The sequence below is a fragment of the Podarcis liolepis genome, assembly GCF_965112155.1.
Source record: "Podarcis liolepis genome assembly, chromosome: 10".
NCBI lineage: Eukaryota > Metazoa > Chordata > Lepidosauria > Squamata > Lacertidae > Podarcis > Podarcis liolepis.
In genome coordinates this window covers 30,581,804-30,602,296 of record NC_139562.1, presented here as the reverse complement: position 1 = coordinate 30,602,296, position 20,493 = coordinate 30,581,804, and the positions used below count along the sequence as shown (strand labels likewise).

General features: G+C 44.0%; 1 protein-coding gene across 2 annotated transcripts in view; it reads right to left on the bottom strand.

The window, feature by feature from the left end:
- The window catches only part of CACNA1I (calcium voltage-gated channel subunit alpha1 I), a 370,432-nt gene that overhangs the window by 270,771 nt on the left and 79,168 nt on the right, over positions 1-20,493 (bottom strand). For both annotated transcript variants that reach the window (XM_083462258.1, XM_083462259.1), the window contains one exon: positions 512-821. In XM_083462258.1, coding sequence (XP_083318384.1) covers positions 512-821 — 310 coding nt within the window. The remainder of the gene's footprint in view (positions 1-511; positions 822-20,493) is intronic.

The window sequence follows — 20,493 nt, the reverse complement described above, 5'->3', positions numbered from 1 at the left end:
TCAGGACAGCAATAAGCCTTGGGGTGGCCATGTTTATAGCTACCAGATAGCTTACTGTATATCAGAGAAGACTACAAAATAAATGCATGCCACCACATCAAGTTTTCCTAGAAACACGTTAGCACTGCTATAACCTATGCTCTGAAGCTTTCAAAGAGTCATACCATGACGCCTTTGGCAGCGCAGGAAAAGTAAAGAGATGAAGGGGGGGGAATACATTTTAAAATGTTTGTCCCCTCTCTTCTCCCTGCCCCTCATCTCTGTTCTCCTGATTCTAACTGACAGTCGCTCCCTCTGAAGTCTCCCATTTCGCAAGCAGCTCCTTTTTGCTTGCATATTGCAGCAGCCAAGGCACTGTTCAAATGCAAGCAGGGAACAAAGTGACGCATTAAATATGTAAGAAACGCCATCTCTTACCTGTCAGGTGCTCTGCAAGGGCAGGAGAACAAAGAGAGGGCAGAGAGGAAGGAGAAAGGCTAGAAAGGGCAGCTTGTGGTTTTGAAAGGATATGGATTGCACACCATCTTGATGCACCAACTGCGAGGGCTGGTGGTCTGTTTCAGGCAGAAGAAAACCACGGGGGCCAAATCAGGATAGGGCACATCTGGGTCCAGCGGAGGCTCCATGTCACCATCATCATCTTCGTCACCCAGGTCTGGGGATGGTGGTGGTTGCTCCAGCAGGGTTGGTTGCTCACTCATTCCCGGATCCACATGTTCCAGAGAGCACAGAGTGGGATTGTGAGTGGGTGGGTTCCCCGACTGCCGGGCAGAGGAGGGGTGGGAGACATGTTCGGCCATGTTGGCATGAAATGAGAATCCCTGGAAAGAGACAGAAGTGACACAGTTGAAGAATAGTCCACCACCAAATGCACAGCGCAACTGTCCTTTGCTTTGATAGAACCAATCCAAAATGTTAGATGAACTTGCTTACTTGCTTGCTTACTAATGTCCTTCTCATTCCAGGCCATACTGAGGAGTTTTCATAACTCCTCCTCACTCTAGCTCAATGAACACATTCATGATGAAAAGGCAATAATATTATAGCCCTCGGTACAGACCCCACTGGCAGAAGCAGTGCAATCTGTCAGTGTGTGTGTGTGTGTGTGTGTGTGTTACACACTGCTGACGAGGCCAGGAAACTTCATGGTAGACCTCCATCTACAACTAATTATACCCAACAAAACTTGGCATATTGAGGATGTGGGTTGACAGGATCCGTGCCAAATTTGGTTGGCAACTCAGCCCACATGTAACAGGCCCCTGCAAAGTTGCCTATAGTTGGTTGAGTATTGGAACGATTAACATGAATCGTGCCATGATCTATGCGGGCAGTGATGCAATCACCCAACTGTTTCACCACATGCTGCCTGGACACTGTATGCAAAATCCACTCAGCTCACATATTCAACGTCCCACTTTGGTTGTGTCATTTAAAAATGAGAGTCTCACCCCATCTATTACCTCTTCATCCACTAAAATCCATTTAGAAACTTGTTGCCAAAGTCAACTTTCCTGCTACTTAATCAAACCACATCACTCTCTAATCCATTATACAGTGTGAGCCACTTGACTGATCCTACATATTCCATGAACACAACACTGCATACAAACCATTTTCTGTCTTTTCAAGGCCCTTCAGGATTCTAGCTTGAATTCTGCGTCAACGTTCAGCATGATGCCTTGAAACTCAGAGAGTACATTTAGAAAAAGTATAAAACTTGTATGGTTTTCATTATCATATAACATCTCACTCTCAAATACTATTTTTCCCTGGGACTTAAAATTCAGCTGAAAAATTCCTTCCCCCTTTTGAAGGAATGAATTCATAGTCCTGGACTGCTTGTGTATATGATGTACTTGTATGTCTTCATGGCAAAGGGATACATAGCTTTGTTGTCTATGGGGAGTATAGGGTTAACTTTGAGCCTTGACAAATCTGCCAGGTCTCCAATAGCTCAGAGCATGAGATTCTTGTTCTCAGAGTTGTGGGTTTGAGCCCCACAATGGGTGAAAGATTCCCGCATTGTAGGGGGTTGGACTAGATGACCCTCGTGCTCCTTTCCAACTCTCCAATTCTACAATTCTATGATTCATTAAACAACAGGGTTGAGGCATCTGCCATTGCCGATGTGCAGGATAGCACATCCCTCATCTGAGGGCAGGAAATGTGAAAGCTCTAAATTTCCTTGAGCAAATGTCCCAAGTGGAGGAGCACATGATTGACAGGCAATGCCATGAATACAGATAGACAGACAGACAAGAGACAAGCAGATTAAGTTTGGGAAGAAGGAACAAGGAACAAAAAGCCTACTTGAGACCAAAGAAGCCTGGTAAATTGGGGATGGTTCAGACTAGGGCTAAAGGATCATATTTATCCAATTTTGTTCTGAAGAGAATATTTTTGGTTTCAGCAGGTTTGGGACATTGCATTTATATGTAATGTTTAAATGGGGATACCTCAAATGGGGGAAGAGTAGCAGAAGCAAAGGGATACACTCTGTTGTGGCCAGATAGCCAGGTGGTTGGGACATGGCCATCAAACCTGCCTTTCCCCATTATGTACCATTAGAAATGGAACACACCAGTGTAAATTCAACAAAAGGTGTACAATGTGAAATTCAAGTGAAAGGTGTACAATGAAGATGTCAGAAGCCCATTTGTGGGGCAGGAGTTCCACAATTTAGGGGCTGCCACAGAGAAAGCCCTCTCCTGGGTCACGATTCCCTGTACTTCTGAACTTGCAAGGGTGTCCCCAGAAGGTCAGCAGGGATAGAGGCAGTCTTTCAGATATCTGGCACCTAAGTCATTCAGGACACTCAGCACTAGTGTGAGCACCTTTAACTGGGCCCAGAAATGAAATAGCAACCAGCTGAATCTAAAAGGTAAGCTGTGGTACCAGGTACACAGCAGCGCACTCTGGAAACAAACAAAAAATAATCAGAAAAAATAATAATGTGGCAGCTATTAAATAGGTGCCGGTGGGAGGGGATGGTGTTGCGCAGCTCCAGTTCTCACTTGAAGCGAGGCTCTGCTCCACAAAGTGAACAGCTATGGAATACTGTGGCTTTTTAGGAAGATTAATCAAAAGGTGAGAAAAGGTTACTGAGAAGCATAGGACATAAGGCTTCACCGCAGCAGCCCTGAAGCACTGCTGGTTCTGGCACAGTGCCCTACCAAACAGCTGCTTAAGTCATTCAGAAACACATAATGACTATTGGCTGAATTAGAAAAGCAGGCACATGTACTTCATGTAACAGAACACAAAAAAAGGAGGGAAGGTCAGCATTTCAACTGGGTTTACTTGAAGAGAACTTCTAGGCTCCCAGCGGAGGCACAATTACGCAAAAGCTCATGGATGTGAGAGCAGGCTGGTGCCCATGAAGTCCATACTCTCCAAGATGTTGAGTCCCAAAACCAGGACATGCGTCTTCCCATCTGTTCTCATGCGGGTCACATGACTCATGTGGAGTATTACAGAGTCCAAAATATGCGTTTGGGCGAAGCGTGCTCTCACGGTGCCCCAAAATGTGCTTTTGGGGGCACCATGTGAGATCACCCTGCATTTTTTTCAAGGAGAGATATCAGCACAAAATCATGCAAGATATGGCCTCTCAGATGGCTGCTATGCTGTTGCAGGGGGAAACAGGATGTCCCAGTTTTTCTGGGATACTTGAGGGGTATAGAAGTCCTCAGTTGCAACTGCCTGCAAAAACCCTTAGTGCAGTCACTGCCTCTCAGCCTAGGCTACCTCACAGGACTGTTGTTGGGATTAAATGAGGGGAGGGAGAACCATATATGCCACCTTGAGCTCCTCTCAAAAAAAGAATAGTTACAGGCTGGAAGCACCCTGACCCCTACACCCATTCTGAAAACTACCTGCGCTTCTTTGTGGAGATCCAGTGTTGGCTTCCATCTAGTGTTTATTTGGTTTGAAAATGTTTTTTTTTTCTATTAAAAAAATGTAGATTTAAATGCACTATCTTCTATGTAAAGTGCCTGAGCACCAATTGCAGAGGGGGCACTGCATAAACATTTATGATGTCCCTGTTGTCCCCCCCCCTTCATTTGAAGAGCCCTAGCAGGGAACAGCACTTGCTTTTTTCCCTGAAACACATAAAAACAGCTTAGATGCCAGAGCACAAGGAGGAAGTGCAATTATTGACAGAAGACTGCATCGTGCCCCCTCCTGGCGCCTTATGCGATGGCGTTCTGGTCTGCTGTGTGATGGAATGCGTCTCCCCTCATTCTGTTATTACAAAGAGGGCAGCACAGAACAGCGTGTCACACTGGGGTGGCTTATGTAGCAATGCGAAAGCATTTAAAAACATCAATTTCCAGTAAAATCCAATTGCCAACAGTAGAGGATTTATCAGTGACAAAGATCCAAAACACAGAGCTTATCTGCTCATAATCCTGTCTCCACTCTAAAAGCGGAACATTATCTTCCCCGTGTTTCCCAGATCTTTCTGCCCATGAGCTTGCCTTTGTTGTGCTGTTGCTATACAGCCCATGTTCAATCAATGTTGCTTGGTCTAGACGCGCAGCACCTCCTGCTGTTTATCTGCAGACCCTTGTTCTCCGTGCAGATCTGCTTCTAGGCATTCCAGTCACGCCTGGACACAGTGGGGCCAACACCTTGCTCTCTAATCTGTGGGCAGTCTTTATTATACCTGCTTCTAGTTTGTTTTAATAAATTATATCTCAAGTTCTTTCCATCAAGGCAAGTTTACCCCTGGACACTGGGGATGCATCTATAAATGCACAGCATATTTGGAACTGCAGCAAGAACACAGGGAAACAAGTACATTATGTTGGAAATGTGCAAATGCAAATATTTTATGCCCAAGAAAAGTGAGGAAATCTTCCCAAATGAAATGGCATTTTTCATATTAACAGAACGGTCTATTACAGGGGGGAGGAATCTGCGACTCTCCAGATAGATGTCAGGAGTAGGAGTCTCTGACCACTGGTCACACTCGTTGAGGCTGATGGAAGTGGGAGGATCACAGGTGAGGCTACCCAGAATCTATTACCGTATTTTTCGCTCTATAAGACGCACCAGACCACAAGACGCACCTAGTTTTTGGAGGAGGAAAACAAGAAAGAAAATATTCTGAATCTCAGAATCCAGAACAGCAAGAGGGATCGCTGTGCAGTGAAAGCAGCAATCCCTCTTGCTGTTCTGGCATCTGGGATAGCTGTGCAGCCTGCATTCGCTCCATAAGACGCACACACGATTTCCCCTTACTTTTTAGGAGAGAAAAAGTGAGTCTTATAGAGCAAAAAATACGGTATTTCCTTGTATATTTCAGGATGGCATGGTGGGGATAGCAGATTTGGGAAGTGTGAGATCTGGTAATAGTGTCTAGATCAAAAACTTATGTTTGAGTTACAGAATGCTTACTCTGAAAGAACATTTGAAGCTAGCTAAAAATTATTAGAATCTATTTTAAGAGAAATATTAGTACAAATAAATTCTCCTTATAACGAAGTAAAACAATTATAAGGAAAAATCTCTTCACATTCTCATGACCCTGTGGATAATACATTAAGATCTGAAATTGTTTGCATAAATTACATTTTAAATTAAAATGTTAGCATGCGTTGCCAGTATTCTGTAATATTTTACTGATACTCAGCAGCTGCAGTTCTGTGCCACTTACCTGACAGTAATTCCCACTGAATGCAGTGGGACTTACTTCAGAGTAAACTTGCATAAGATTGTGATATAAGTACTATGCACACTTACACGGGAGCAGATCAAACTGAACTCAGTGGGACTTGCTGAGATACAAAGGTGTCTTCTCTCCTGGCAGGGACACATGGTTTCTTTTATCTGCTTATAGTTCACCCAAAGTCCTGTTCAGAAGGCATTGGGTTGCATCCATCACAACAGCTCTACTCGCACAACAAACTTGCATGCTTCCAATGGAACTTCTTCCTCTCCTGTCCCCCAAGGCCCCATGTGCCCTCAAAATCAGCTCTGGGGGGTTGTTGGACCTTCTGGAAGAGATTGGGGGTGTGTGGAGGAAACAGAAGTCCCATTGCAAGAGCAAAGCTCTGCTCACACAGTGGTGGATACAAGCTGTTGCTATTTTAGTGTGAGGATGGATTAGGAAACACATGGGCAAATATCCAAAATGGACACTGATGGGTTCACTAAATGGCTACACTATCTATCTATCTATCTATCTATCTATCTATCTATCTATCTATCTATCTATCATCTATCTAGCATCTATCTAGCATCTATCTAATAAACTGTTTGATCCAAAAAATCATAGCTAAGGCATGCTTAAAATACACAAACCAATTATTAAACAAATAAGCATCAACCCATCAGCATTAAAAACAAAGAAAAAGCTTTTAAAACAAATATAAGCAATTAGATCTTATGTGTCTGATTCCCAGAATGATTATAAACATGGCCACAGAATTTGCATTATACCACAGGTTTGGCCCCAGCACCATGACAGATACAGGTCAGTGGAGCAATCCAGTGTCTTGGTGGCACCATCAAAAATGCTGGCCATTGTGACCACACCAGCAAAAGCCCTTTTGGAGCCCATTCATCCATTCATTCTCATTTTCCAGCCATTAAAAAACACAGATCTGCCTCCAGTCAATCCAAGCACAAGGATGTTCTTACAGCACACCACAAAAATCCCAAAATACCCAACTCCTTTTTCGCAAAACTATTTGCTTTTTGCACCTTTGGTGATACGTTTGTTCCAGATAACCGGGCAGTGACTTCTGAGACACATCACACATAGAAGCAAATCCCTTCTCCCTTTCACAACTTGAGCAGGATTTTCCCTACAGCCTCCCAGCATGCTGTTGTTGAGTCCACCTTCTGTTCCGTCAAGGCCACAGAGGTGAAAGGTTAGTTGAAGACTGCTGGGAGAAAAGGCTTGCTTGTTGTGAAGGCTGGCAATTCCAAGCTATGCTTTACACGGCTTCATAATTAACAATACAATGCAACAAAGCTATGGAAAGCAACCTCATTAGCATTTCCCAGTTTCCGCTCAGTTTTATTTTCAGGATTTCTTTTGCACTCCCACTGCTAGGCATCCGCCATAGTGAAGAGCACAACTCTCTGCCTCTGGCATTGAAAGACACAGTTTATGCCTTAGAGCACTCACTGGTGGGGTAGCAACTGGTCTGGCAGTTCACCAGGGATACCTTTTTTGTGAAGGAAGGAAGGAAGGAAGGAAGGAAGGAAGGAAGGAAGGAAGGAAGGAAGGAAGGAAGGAAGGAATTGCTGCATCCAACAGATTATCTACTCCAATTTGCCGCAGCCTAAACAATTCATTACAGGCTGCATGAATGCAGAAACAGATTAACCAGTATGGGCACTGTGAAGCTAAGAGCACCCTCTTGACAGAGAGTAGCCCCCACCCCAACCAGCTCAAATAAAATCCTTCAATCAATCCAGCTCAGATGCTAGCAGGATCGTGCTTAGTTACTCCCTAAAGAGGCAGCGTACTGTAATTCGGGGAGCAGGGTGGGAGCGGATATGGACCCTTTGGCCCTTAGGGCTGATTCATGCCATTTCCCCTGTTTGGAGATCACCCTCGTGGGGAAGGGCCATAGCTCATTGGTAGAGCATCTGCTTTGAATGCAGAAGGTCCCAAGTACAATCCCCAGCATCTCCAGGCAGGGTTGAGAGAGACGCCTTCCTGAAATTCTGGAGACCAGTACCAACCAGTGTAGCCTATATATACTGAGCTAAATGAATGAATGGTCTGATGGTATAAGCTTCCTATGTTCCCTTGTAGGACACAGTGTGAAAGGACCATAGCTAGGACCATGCAGAAAGTCCCAGGTTCAATCCCTGGCACCTCCATTCAACAGAGGATAAGGCAGCAGATGATGGGAACCTGAAGAACAAGTGCCAATCAGAGTAGTCAGCAAGAGGTAGTTGGATCTGGTATAAGGCAGATTCATTGGCTCCTGATATTTCTTTTGGGTTAATAACCCAGCAGCACGGAACATTTCCACCACCCCACATCCCAGGGCAGTGGTGAACAATGGAGATATCATGTGTAATTTATTCATTATTAGTATATTTTCAGCTGAATAACCTCTCAAATCAACTTGTTTAAAAAATGCATGCATTATAATTATGTTAATTAATGTAAATTAACAATGGTATCTGCAGTAGCCTTGGGCAGAATGGCTGGCTCTTACACTCAGCTCTTTCTCCACTCCTCCTGACTGCTTTTTACAAAAACAAAAAACACCACCTAAGAACTGAGAGATCCAATCAAGCAAGGAGCTCCAGCATCTCATCCAGTTTGGTCCAGTGGTTAAGGCATCAGTTGAAAGTGTCCTTTTCCTGTCTCCCAGCTCACTAGGAGAGAGCCAGTGAGCTGAGCCAGTGTTGATGCCCTTCGGCTTATCAATCAAAATATGGCTCTGTAAAAAAATAGTTGCAGACTAGCAACATATCTGGGGTGTGTGTTGCATTTAAATGTATGCAAAGTAAGGAGCTTGTTGATTTTCTTGGTTGTCACTAATTAGCAGATAAATTATTATGATTTCTCAATGCAAATAATAGCCCAGGATAAAATAATTTCTCTAACAAAATGTACACCACTTAATCAACCCAAATTTGTCATCTGAATTGAGAAGGGTACCTCAGCTGACATTAAGGAACTTGAAAAGAAATTGTTGTGTATTGAGTCAAAGGATTTTATATCTGTATTATTATTGTCTGTATTTGCATTAGGGTAAAGTAACTGCCTTTTGGTTCCAGAGGGTACAGCTACTATTGGTTCATTTAAGCTGCTGTATTTGGATCCTCTGTCTTATTGGTTCCCTCCAAAAGGCAGGACTGTGATTGCCAGATATTGTTCCCTCCAAAATGTATCCTTTCTTGCTAGTTCCCTGTCCCTATAAATGTAGCTTTCCTCTCCCCAGTCTTTAGTCTTGTTGCTTTAATAAAGAAGTGTTACTAGAGAACTGTCTCCAGCATGTTATATCAAGAGAGCTGAAATCACAAACCCCACGTCACAACAGAAATATTGGGACTTTGACTGGCACTCCTGTCCACCTCCAGTTCCTCTTGCTCTGCTGAGGCTGCAACCCCAACCCTACTTGCCTGAAAGTAAACCCCACTTCTCAGTAGATATGGGGTGCGTCCAGACTTTTTCAATTTTCAGGTGGGATTCCGTCAAATTATCAGCAAATTTTAGGTTGGACCTTTTGCAATAAGGAAAGTAACAGGAAAAATGCATTGGGAAGTGTGGGATAGCATTTAATTGATGGGACACCACATCTAACCTCCCTGCAAACAAATCACAATGAATGCTCAGTAAATACTAGCCAAGGTCACCTAACCTCCCTGTGAATTTTGTGCAAACAATCACAATGAACGCTCAATACACAGTTAGCCTGGAAACAACCATGGGTAGGATAGCACTGTCAGGTTACATCTATGCTGCACATTTAAAGCACTCTTATCCCATTTTAACAAGCATGGCTTCACCCAAGGAATCCAGGGAGCTAAAGTTTGTTAAGGTTCTCCTAACAACTTTCAGCACCCTTTTCAAACTACAGTTACCATGATTCTTTGGGGAAAGCCATAAATGTTAGAAGTTCCATAAGAGTGCTTTCAATGCATAGTGTGGATGTGACCTAAGTTGCTAAGCAGCTAGGCTACTTCAGTTGCATGGCTCTTTCTTCCCAGGAAAGGCTGGATACTGCAGCACTATCCCTTCCCTGGTTACCAAGATGCATGTGTATGCAGCTACCATCTTGCTGGAATCCAGTTTTCTTTACTAGAAATAGAAGCAGAGAGCCAAACTTTCCCTGCTCTGTGCCCTTACTTTGAAAAGCCAAGATGCAGTAACACAGCATCAAAATGAGAAAGTGGGAGCCCTGAAACTGGTGGCTGTGGACCCCTAGGAGAGGCAGGATCACAGGAAAAATAACCTGCCTCTTCCATGCCCACTGCTGACATCACTGACATCATAGAGACCCACCAATATCTAATGAAATAGTCCACAGCAATTAAATATGCAGCAATTTCAGCCCTGATGTGTCTTTAAAATAATCACTCGTTAAAAACCCACTGTCAGTCTGGAGAATTTCAACTAACAGCACAAGCTTAACCATGTATGCAGAGAAAACCTACCAGATTAAATGGGGTTGGCTCTCAGGTAAGTGAGATTAGAATTGCTGCCAACGTGTCACAAAATAAACTGAGCCAATCTCGAAGCAGCTAAATTGAAACCTTGTGCATGAGAGTTGCTGGCACTTTTTTTGGCTAATGCGTGATTACATCATACAAAAGGAGCCACATTTCAGTGACTGAGAAGGACAATTAGCCATCCATATGCCAAGGCTGCAACGGACACCTAGAGAGCAGCCTTTCCTAATCTGGTGTCCTCAAATGTTTTGAACTACAACTCGCATCAATACCAACCAAAGACAACCAGCCACAACCTAAGCCACACCCCAATCTATCTCACCACCAAGGAAATACAACAAGTGAATAGTAAGAGAACCCATACAAGTGATGCTGACACAAAACCCCACATATACACTAAGTAGAAGAATAGAAGCATTGCCAGCCGACCCCATCCCACTCACAATTTTTCCTCTCCCTCTCCCCCTCCTTTTCTTCCTAACCTAACATTTTATGCAGCACTAATGTCTCACAACAAATGGAACTGATCTGTAGAAAAAAAATAACTTGAAAAGAGAGACAATGCATGCATTTTTGTAAATTTAGAAATCTATAACAGGCACCCCCAAACTCAGCCCTCCAGGTGTTTTAGGACTACAATTCCCATCATCCCTGACCACTGGTCCTGTTAGCTAGGGGTGATTGGAGTTGTAGTTGCAAAACATCTGGAGGGCCGAGTTTGGGGGTGCCTGGTCTAAAATATCTGTAGGGCACCAAGAAGAAGAGTTTGGATTTGGATTTGATATCCCACTTTGTCACTACCCGAAGGAGTCTCAAAGTGGTTAACATTCTCCTTTCCCTGTCTCCCCCACAACAAACACTCTGTGAGGTGAGTGGGGCTGAGAGAAGTGTGACTAGCCCAAGGTCACCCAGCAGCTGCATGTGGAGGAGCGGAGACACGAATCCTGTTCCCCAGATTACAAGTCTACCGCTCTTAACCACTACACCACACTGGCTCTCAACCAAGTTGAGAAAGTCTTGTTCAGAGGCAGAAGAATAAGTCAGCGAGATAAAAGAGTATTCAATGAACACAACTATTTACCTCTATCTTAGTCCAACAGCTGTTATGCTAGAAGAGAGCATTCTGAATGGAGAGGGGGGAATCAGGAAAAAAACCTGAATGCTTTTAGCAAAATGTTCTAATCAGGGAGGGTCAAAATATTTCAAGGGTGGTTGAGAAGTGATGGTTTTTCTGCACACATCCCAAGCACCCTAAAGTTTAAATGCAGATATGCAAACATAATGTGGGTGTAGGTAGCAGAAACCTCCATTATCTCAATGTCCAGGAAAAGTTCCATAATTGCAAAGGATGGGTGCACCCACACCAGAGACTTAAACCTTGGGGATTGGAGCCTGTAAAGCTCTCTCTACAGACCTAATGATGCCCAAGTTTCTTTAAGTGAAAGCCCAGACATCTGAAGTTGTTTACAAGTGGTTTAAGTCTGTGATGTGGATGCAACTGATGTAGTTGACCAACATCTGCAATGACCCAGCATCACATGTTATGTCTGAAATGGCAAGGGCCCATTCAGTGATGGTTGGGACAATTCACATGGGCAAAAAATGTAACATCTGAACCTCCATCAGACTACAGAAGCTGTTGATGTTGCTGCTCTCTATCTCCTAACATTTCCTTACCCAAAGGGCCTCAGGGTTCATAGCCCCTCTCTTATCCTTGCACACTGTTCCAGGAGATCTTACGACCCCCACCCAGAACTGAATTGGGGGAGTAGAGGAGGAGAGGGGAAGATATGACTGCACTAGCAGGACTTTCTGCTCTGGCTCCCTCTCGCACAGCTAGTTGAATGAAGCCCATTATGAGCACCTGAACAGGTCACTGTGGGCACCTGCAGTAAAGAACACCATGAGTCATGAAGACAATCTGCTGCCCTAGAATAGAAGAGCAGCAATTATCTTATTTTTGAAGTCAGTATTTCCCACTTCTGCTTCCCCTTGGAAACTGGCACAGGTAGATCAAGTGATGTGGCGGGGGGGAGAGGGGGATCATGTATGCCTTTTGTAAAAAGCCAATTTCAGGTAAAATTTACATGGAGAGATGCCATGATTTCTGACAAAAGAAATAGGACACGTTTGCACAATCCATAAGGGTCAAGAGTCACCCTGTTACAAATGTGTATTTTCAATTGATTTAAACAGAGGAGTGCATCCCCATCTTGGGCTGCTGGTTTTAAATATGCCCCGCTGAAACTTTCAATAGATGCTGCAGTCATGCAGCTTGCCCAGCTAACTATTACCTAGTGATGAAACAGGTCACACACTCACAGGAGAAATGAGGATGAGCCCACTGAATCACCGCCCATGCTCATCACTTATCTCTGGCAGGGAGGGATAACTTTATCCGTATCTATGGAACGAGGGTGTGCTGCTTTCGTAGTGAAAAGGAAGACATCCCAAGTGGAAACCAGAACAGATTAATTGTGTGATAGGAATACTCCAAGATGTATTCAAGGTAAATTTCCATCACGTGGATTTGGACAGAAAATGATCAAAGAACTGTGTAGGTTATAGAAAAGGGAAGTCAATTCATGTGGGTCTTTGTGCAAATCTAGCCTTATTTAATAAGGAAAAAATGCAATATTCAGGAGCAGCAATGCTAACAAATGTGCCCTTTCTCAAGAAAAATTAAAAGCTGCCTGAGAAAGAGCCTCAGGGAACATGACAATCCAACAAAATTTCTCTCCCTCTCTTTCTTCTTCCTTGCATCTACCCAAAATGTTGCTGGCATCTGAGGTCTCAGAAATGGACATTCTCTGCTCCATCCTCCCTTAAAAACCACTATACCTGTAGTTATTTCACATCCGTGCCCTGAAAATTGCTCCCTAGTTTCATGAATCTTGCATCTCCCTCTGTCTTGCACATGCACTAATATGAAGAAAGCTTGCTCATTTGGCCATCACAGGTAGTTAAGGGCCTTTAGCTTGCCCCTTTCTGGCTTCAGAAGTAGCTGGTTTTGCAGCCAGAAGGTTGGAGGGTGTATTTTGATTCTTCTGGAAGCAGCTGGTCTCAAATTCTGAGCTTCCTAATGAGGAGAAAAAGGTATCTGGTGTTGAAGGCACAAGAGAGGCGCTTCAGGGAGTGGTAGGCAAAGGGCCACCTCTGTCACAACAGTTTGTACCAACTTAAAATATGCCTGGTTCTGCAGTCTCCAGTGAAGCATTTTATCATCCAGAATTGTGTGACAACTGACAAGAGGATAGGGGTAAGAGCTCAGATTTGAAGGAAGCAAATGATTGTGTCTCTCTCTGTGTACTGAAAACAGAATTGTTATTTAACATTTCTATGCCACTCTTTGAACAATATTTTGCAATATATTTCTATCCCAGAATATGAACTTATGTGGATAAATACACTGGGTGATATGAACAGGTACACTTCATGTGATCAAAATGGTTCTTTCTTTGAGCCAGCCAACATGATCACAAGAATCACACACAGAGGTTCCTTCATATGGTCACTATTTTGCAAGAGGCATTCAAGTGCACATTGAAACATTAAGTTGTACAAGTGAATTGGATTAAAGCAGGCTGCCACCCTAGTGCAACAAATCTACTTTTTTAAAGGACTTGTTGTAGTTAGGAAAGTGATAGGGAAGTGAACAAATGAAGGTGTGTAAACACCTCACAAGCAACTCAGGATGGATCCTGATTGTTGTATAACTGCCACACACAAAAACCCCTGAATGAATGCTTACTGGAGATTAGATATAATCTAACCACTGTATAAACTGTGCGCAAGAAAATTAGGATGAATGCTGACTCAACAGGTTGTTTTAGAGGACTCAAAGTTTGTCCTCACAGATATGTGCCCAAGAACAATCAAGACAGTTCATGTAAACAGAACATGTCCTGCACGAACCACTCATCAGAACCTAAAGTGCTTTACATTATCATCCTCATCTCTGCTCTGTTTTATTAGGAGAAACAGATGCCTAATGACTCAAGTGAAAATTAGGGCCAGGGAAGACCCAGGTTCAATTCTTTGCTCTCCAACATGCAATCTATGAAGCTGTGGTTTAATTACTGGCTCAAACTTAATGTTAGTGGCTTGCTGAGTCACACAACGGTTTTGGCACAAAGGGGGGGACAGGAAGGAGTGCACATGGTGAACAGTTGCCAACGTGCTTCACCCACAAAACACAGATCGGAATACATGACTCAGTTATCACATTTAGTGGCATCCCATAACCACAACATTACACAATGATTTTTCATACGAGAAGTTCACCACATGCCTTTCCCTTGTCATTCTCTGCAACAGAGAAGATGGATGTGGAAGGTGAAAGCTCTAGCCTGCCTGTTCTCCAGCTACATCAGCAATGACCCTCTTCCTTTTCTGTCTTTCCGACGTTTCAGCAGCAGCAGCAGCATCTGCAACCTGAGGTGAGTGCTTCACTCTGTCTAATGTTAGGGCTGGCCCCATCCATAGGTCAGACTGGTCTCTGCTCCTTAATGGCTACCAAAACCTGCCACCTGGCCTTTCCTCATGGTAAGGCCACTTTTGGAAGGGAAGCAGAACTCTGCCAAAAATCCCATAAAACCTTCATGCTCTGACTCTTGTTTGCTTTAGAGGATGAAGCTTGGACCTTAGTAATGGTTGTGGACCACTCTAAGTTGGAGCTATGATAGACCTCACTAACACTTTTCAGGCACAGCACCTGCTAAACATTTGATACTGTGGTTTGAAATAGGTTCAGCTTGGCAAGTGGATGATGCAGAAAGGAACATGATAGGAATTACCATGGAAGTTCGCACCGTGCCTTGTCTCCATCCACAGGATTTATAGTTGCCGCATATTTGTAGATTCCTATCATGTCCTTTCACTTTACCAACCTATGCATATTTAATTCTTAATCCCTCCTGATAAATTAATCTTCCAAGCCCCCTGGTCAACTGTGTCCTCCTTCATTAAATCCCTATAATTTTCCAGCATCTTACAGGCAGTAAAATGCCAACAATTAAAAACTGTATTCAGAGAGGTCACAGGCAGAAACAGAAAATGGGTGCATTCATGTTGAGGTGGCACCTCAAATGACCGTGCTGATTTCCTCCACGGCCTTTACCCCCTCCTTTCAAGGGGCAAGTTCATACCCAGATTATTTGCTGATTTGTCTCATACCTTAAACTTTAGCATAGGTAAAGGTAAGTCAGTTATGTCCAGTCATGAACGACTCTGGGGTTGCAGCGCTCATCTCGCTTTACTGGCCAAGGGACCCAATGTTTGTCCACAGACAGTTTTTCCAGGTCATGTGGCCAGCATGACTAAGCCGATTCTGGCGAAACCAGAGCAGTGCATGGAAATGCTGTTTCCCTTCCCAATGGAGTGGTACCTATTTATCTATTTGCACTTTGGCATGCTTTCGTACTGCTAGGCTGGCAGGAGCTGGGACCGAGCAACGGGAACTCACCCCATCGTGGGGATTCAAACCGCCAACCTTCCGATTGGCAAGCCCTAGGCTCAGTGGTTTAGACCACAGCGCCACCCGCGTCCCTAAACTTCAGAATGTCTACTCTGATATTGTAACCTTTGAGACCACCTGCTTAAGATTTACAATTACTTTCTGCCCCCCACCCCCACCCTCCCGCATCCCAGAGACATGAGTGTGCTGAAGCTCATTGTTAGAGCATTGACTTTGCACGCAGAAAGATCTCAATCTCTGGCATCTCCAGAGAGGGTTGGGAAAAGACCCCTTGCCTGAAACCCTGGAGAGATGCTGCCAGGCAGTGTAGATAATAATAAGTTAGATGGCCCAACAGTCTGAGTCGGTAGAAGGCGGCTTCCAATGTTCCTTTGGCTTCTTTGTTTCTTAAAGCCAAATCTCATTATCTCTTTTTTTTCCGATCCACACTTCTAATCTCTCTGGTTCTTATTGTATCATTTCTATATCCTCGGTGGTATTAAAAAAAAAAAACCCTTCTAATTTATTATCATCTGTAAATTTCATTAACATGCTATTTACTCCTTCCAGATAGCTAATGAAGATGTTAAGGACGATGGGACCTGAGGAGGCGGCTGAGAAGAGCCTGGAAGCTCCCAGGAGAAAAGGGATTGGAGCTGTCCTGACTGCTAGATGCCTCAGGCCAGGATGTTTAGCGTTGGCAGCAGGAGAGTGGAAGCTGAATAAAAAGCTCTTTGCCTCTCGCCTAATATTCCTTATCTTATAACTACCTGTTCAGTGTATGAGGAGGTCTTTGTTTCTCCAGGGTATTTGATTAAGGTCAGACTATTTATCGGCATAACAAACACACACACAACCCTCATTTTCTTACAGAGTTCTGGCCTCCAGCTGTACAGTAATCACTGAAAGTAAAGTATTTTGCGCATTTGTTAAACTACAGGACCTCACAGGAGGCGGTGATGGCCACCAACAAATTCATGGAGAGTAGAGTTATTAATTGCTGCGGCCCATGATGGCCTATGCTCTGCCTCCATGGGTCAGAGGCAGTAATGGTTCTGAATAACAGTTGCTTGAAACTGCAGGCAGGGAGAGGGCTCTTGTGCTCAGGTTCTGCTTTCAGCTTTCTCACAGGCATCTGGTTGGCCACTGTGAGAACAGGATGCTGGACTAGATGGGCCATTGGCCTGATCCAACAGCCTCATCTTACTTTCTTATTGTCTATACAGTGGTACCACAGGTTACCAGGGACCACAGAGCCTAGGGCTTGCCGATTGGAAGGTCGGCGGTTCGAATCCCCGCAACAGGGTGAGCTCCCGTTCCTCGGTCCCAGCTCTTGCCAACCTAGCAGTTCGAAAGCACATCAAAGTGCAAGTAAATAAATAGGTACCACTCCAGCAGGAAGGTAAATGGCGTTTCTGTGCACTGCTCTGGTTCTCCAGAAGTGGCTTAGTCATGCTGGCCACATGACCCGGAAGCTGTCGGCGGACAAACGCCGGCTCCCATGGCCTATAGAGCGAGATGAACGCCGCAACCCCAGAGTCGGTCACGACTGGACCTAATGGTCAGGGGTCCCTTTACCTTTACCACAGGTTACATATGCTTCAGGTTACAGACACTTCAGGTTACAGACTCCGCTAACCCAGAAATAGTACCTCGAGTTAAGAACTTTGCTTCAGGATGAGAACAGAAATCACGCAGCAGTGGGAGACCCCATTAGATAAAGTGGTACCTCAGGTTAAGAACAGTTTCAGGTTAAGAACGGACCTCCAGAATAAATTAAGTTCTTAACCTGAGGTACCACTGTACTGGAGAATGTGGTTGTACAAAGGCCTGCTTGCACTTTCTGTGGATTCAGATCTCTCAAGCTGAGGACTAGACTAACCTTAATGCAGAGTGCAGAATAGGGTCTTGGGCACGAAACTGTTACCCAAGAGTGAAAAGGAGGGTTTTTTTGCTAGATTTCTTTTGAACTCCTCAGCATTTACACCATGATGGCTGATCCCTCATTGCTAGACATGGGAAACAGTGGTCATGCTCCCAACTGGAGGAAAGTTTGAAATACACATAAGCCGGTCAGCGAGGTGTGCAGAATACCAAATTTCCTGCCGGGATAATTTCAAGGATAGAACAGCGTGTGAGTGAAGGAAGCTGTATATGCGTGCAAGAAAGAAAATATGCACTGGTGTACCTTCCAAGAAAAAAGAACAGCCTAGAAATATGCCTCACTACGTTTCAGCCAGGTCTAGAAATATGAACCACCCAGCCTTCACTGGTCACAATATACCTTACATCTGACCTGCTTCTGTCTCAACAATATATGGAAATCACAAAAGAGTCAGATCACAAAGCAGAGTCTGCACCACTGGAAGGAGCATGAATGTACATTTTTGCTTCCGACAACATCACTCTTACTCAAGCCACAATGATTTCCTGTGCTCCTGTTTTATTTCCAAAAAATTTGTAGAGGTCAGGGGTGACAACCTGAATAAAATATTGGGGGGCAGGTAAGCCCTGCCCCACACAATCAATCACAAAATACGGTGCGCACACACCATTTGACTGGCAATGTCCATCAACATTGGGGGCTTCTGCTCCCTCAAATATTATATTGGGGGCAGCCTGAAGATGTGCTGTGCTCTGGACAAACCAGACACCTAGTGTTCTTGCCACCTTCACCAAGTGGGGGAATGGGATGCACACAGTATAGTATCCTATGTTTAATACTTAGGCCAACCCTCTGTTTGTTGTGGCTCCACTACAACCAATCCAAATAGCTAGCAGATTGGAAACACACCTACAGGGGAAATAAAAATCAGGGAGATTCCCAATAAACAAATGTTATTTGCTATGAGTTAGAGGTGGCTCTTCTGTGGCTCTCCAGATGAGACAACTCCCATCATCCCTGCTCACTGGCCATGGTAGGTGAGGCTAATGGGACCTGGGACTTCAACAATATCAGGAGCGACACAGAGTTAGCCTCTCCTGGGTTAAAAGCTGCTTCCTGGTGACCTATTTCATGAACACTCAGCCAGATTTGTTTGTTGTCTGGGTAGATGATGTTGTATTTACCAAGCATCATCCCACACTTTCCTTATTGGGAAAAGGTCTGACCTTTAGGGGAAGTGGATTTGTTTTGCAAGCGCTCCAAACTAGCTTCAATAATGCAGTCATAATTTGTAGAGATGTGACTGAATCCCACCAGATAATAGTGACAGCCTGGAAGTATGGAAGTACACAGAATCACACCAATGGAGACCTCAGCAAGACCATCAATAAAAGTCAAAGGTGCAGACAGTAAAATCACCCTCACATCTACATGCCAGATTTGTTCATCTTAACCATTATTAACCCAAATACCAAACATACAAAACCATTAACTACTGCTACAAATACATTTGTATTCAGATAAATTTACAGCAAATGATGCTTCAACCTACAATGGTTAAAGTGGGAGGCATTTTCCAGTCTTCCAAAACACACAAACCATTCCACTTTAGGGATTGTGTGAGTACACTTCAGGTTAATGAATCCTGGATAGAAGATATGGGTGTATTCAAGGTTGTGAGGACGTTTTCCTTAATAGTCACTGAAACAGTAGCAGAGCCTGACTCTTTACCAGCCTGATTTTGCGAAGAAAGGGATACTGACTTCATAAACCAATCCTGAGAATGCTTGCAAAAGAGAGATTCTAATCTAATAGAGTGATTAAAATGCCAGAACCAGAGAGTGGAGCATATCCCACATCAGCCCATTTGAGCTAAAAAAAACCCTGTACTGTAGTTATATGAACACCAAGGACAAGATGGATGTGGAGGGAAATACACAAACCTTGCTATGATCACAACTGAGACACACCTTAAGAAATGAAGTAAAGTTATCATTCCCTCAAGTACAACTCCTGGGGGCCACATAGCAGCAGGGAGTGGTGTCAGAGGAAAACAGCCTTTGTACAATAGGCTACCTTCCCAGTAAGGCAAAACCATGACTTCGGATCTATGCCTCTCCATCCTCTATCCAGCCAAGAAGAGGCATCATCACATTCAAGATAATGGGCCAGCAAAGCAAAAGTGCTTTACTGGGGTGCAGAGCAAGGCCAAACAGGATAGGCGTGGCCTAGGAAAAGAGGAAATAAGGTAGTTCCAAGGCCGGATCAGAGGGCCATATATGCATCTGAGGTTTCCCACTCCTGCTCTAAGGTTCCTAGTTCAAGGATCCCTGAAACTGTGCCTCACCATTCTTACTTTTTGCGCTACCTTGAAAACCCTCCTCCCCACTGTCTTCTGTTGCTAAAACACAGCAGACATGGCTTTATTGGTGTGCGGCTACTGGAAAACAAGGTTGCAACATTATGATCCACATGTTGATCTACCACAAGGCCACTTAAAATTAAGTGCAGAAAGTACTACTGATTTATTACATGATGCTTCATCTGCAGTGTGTGCAGTTCAGGACAGATCCAGAGGTGTTGCTCTCAATGAAGAAAAGTTTGGGTGGTTGTTGGCCTACCTATCTGAAAGGTCAGTTTTCACCCACAGATCGCAAGCAATTCTCAATGCTTAAATGGAAATAATGTTTTCCAAAAGTAGTTTAGGCTTTGGCCTCTTTTACTATTTCAAAAGAGCCTGAAGTGCTCTTCTAAAAGTTATTATTAATATACTTTTACTGTACATAGCAAATGTTCTCTCATTTGTCCTCAAAACAGTTCTGACGTAAGCTACTATTCTCCTTTTACAAATGGAGGATGAAGGCTAAGAAAGTGATGTTCCTAAGGTACAGGATGAGTGGTCATGTTGAACTCAAGGCTCATGGATCCAAGCCTACAACACTATCCACAGGTCTAAGTGGCTTTTAGTAAACAACGCATGGCTCATTTCTCTGCCCAC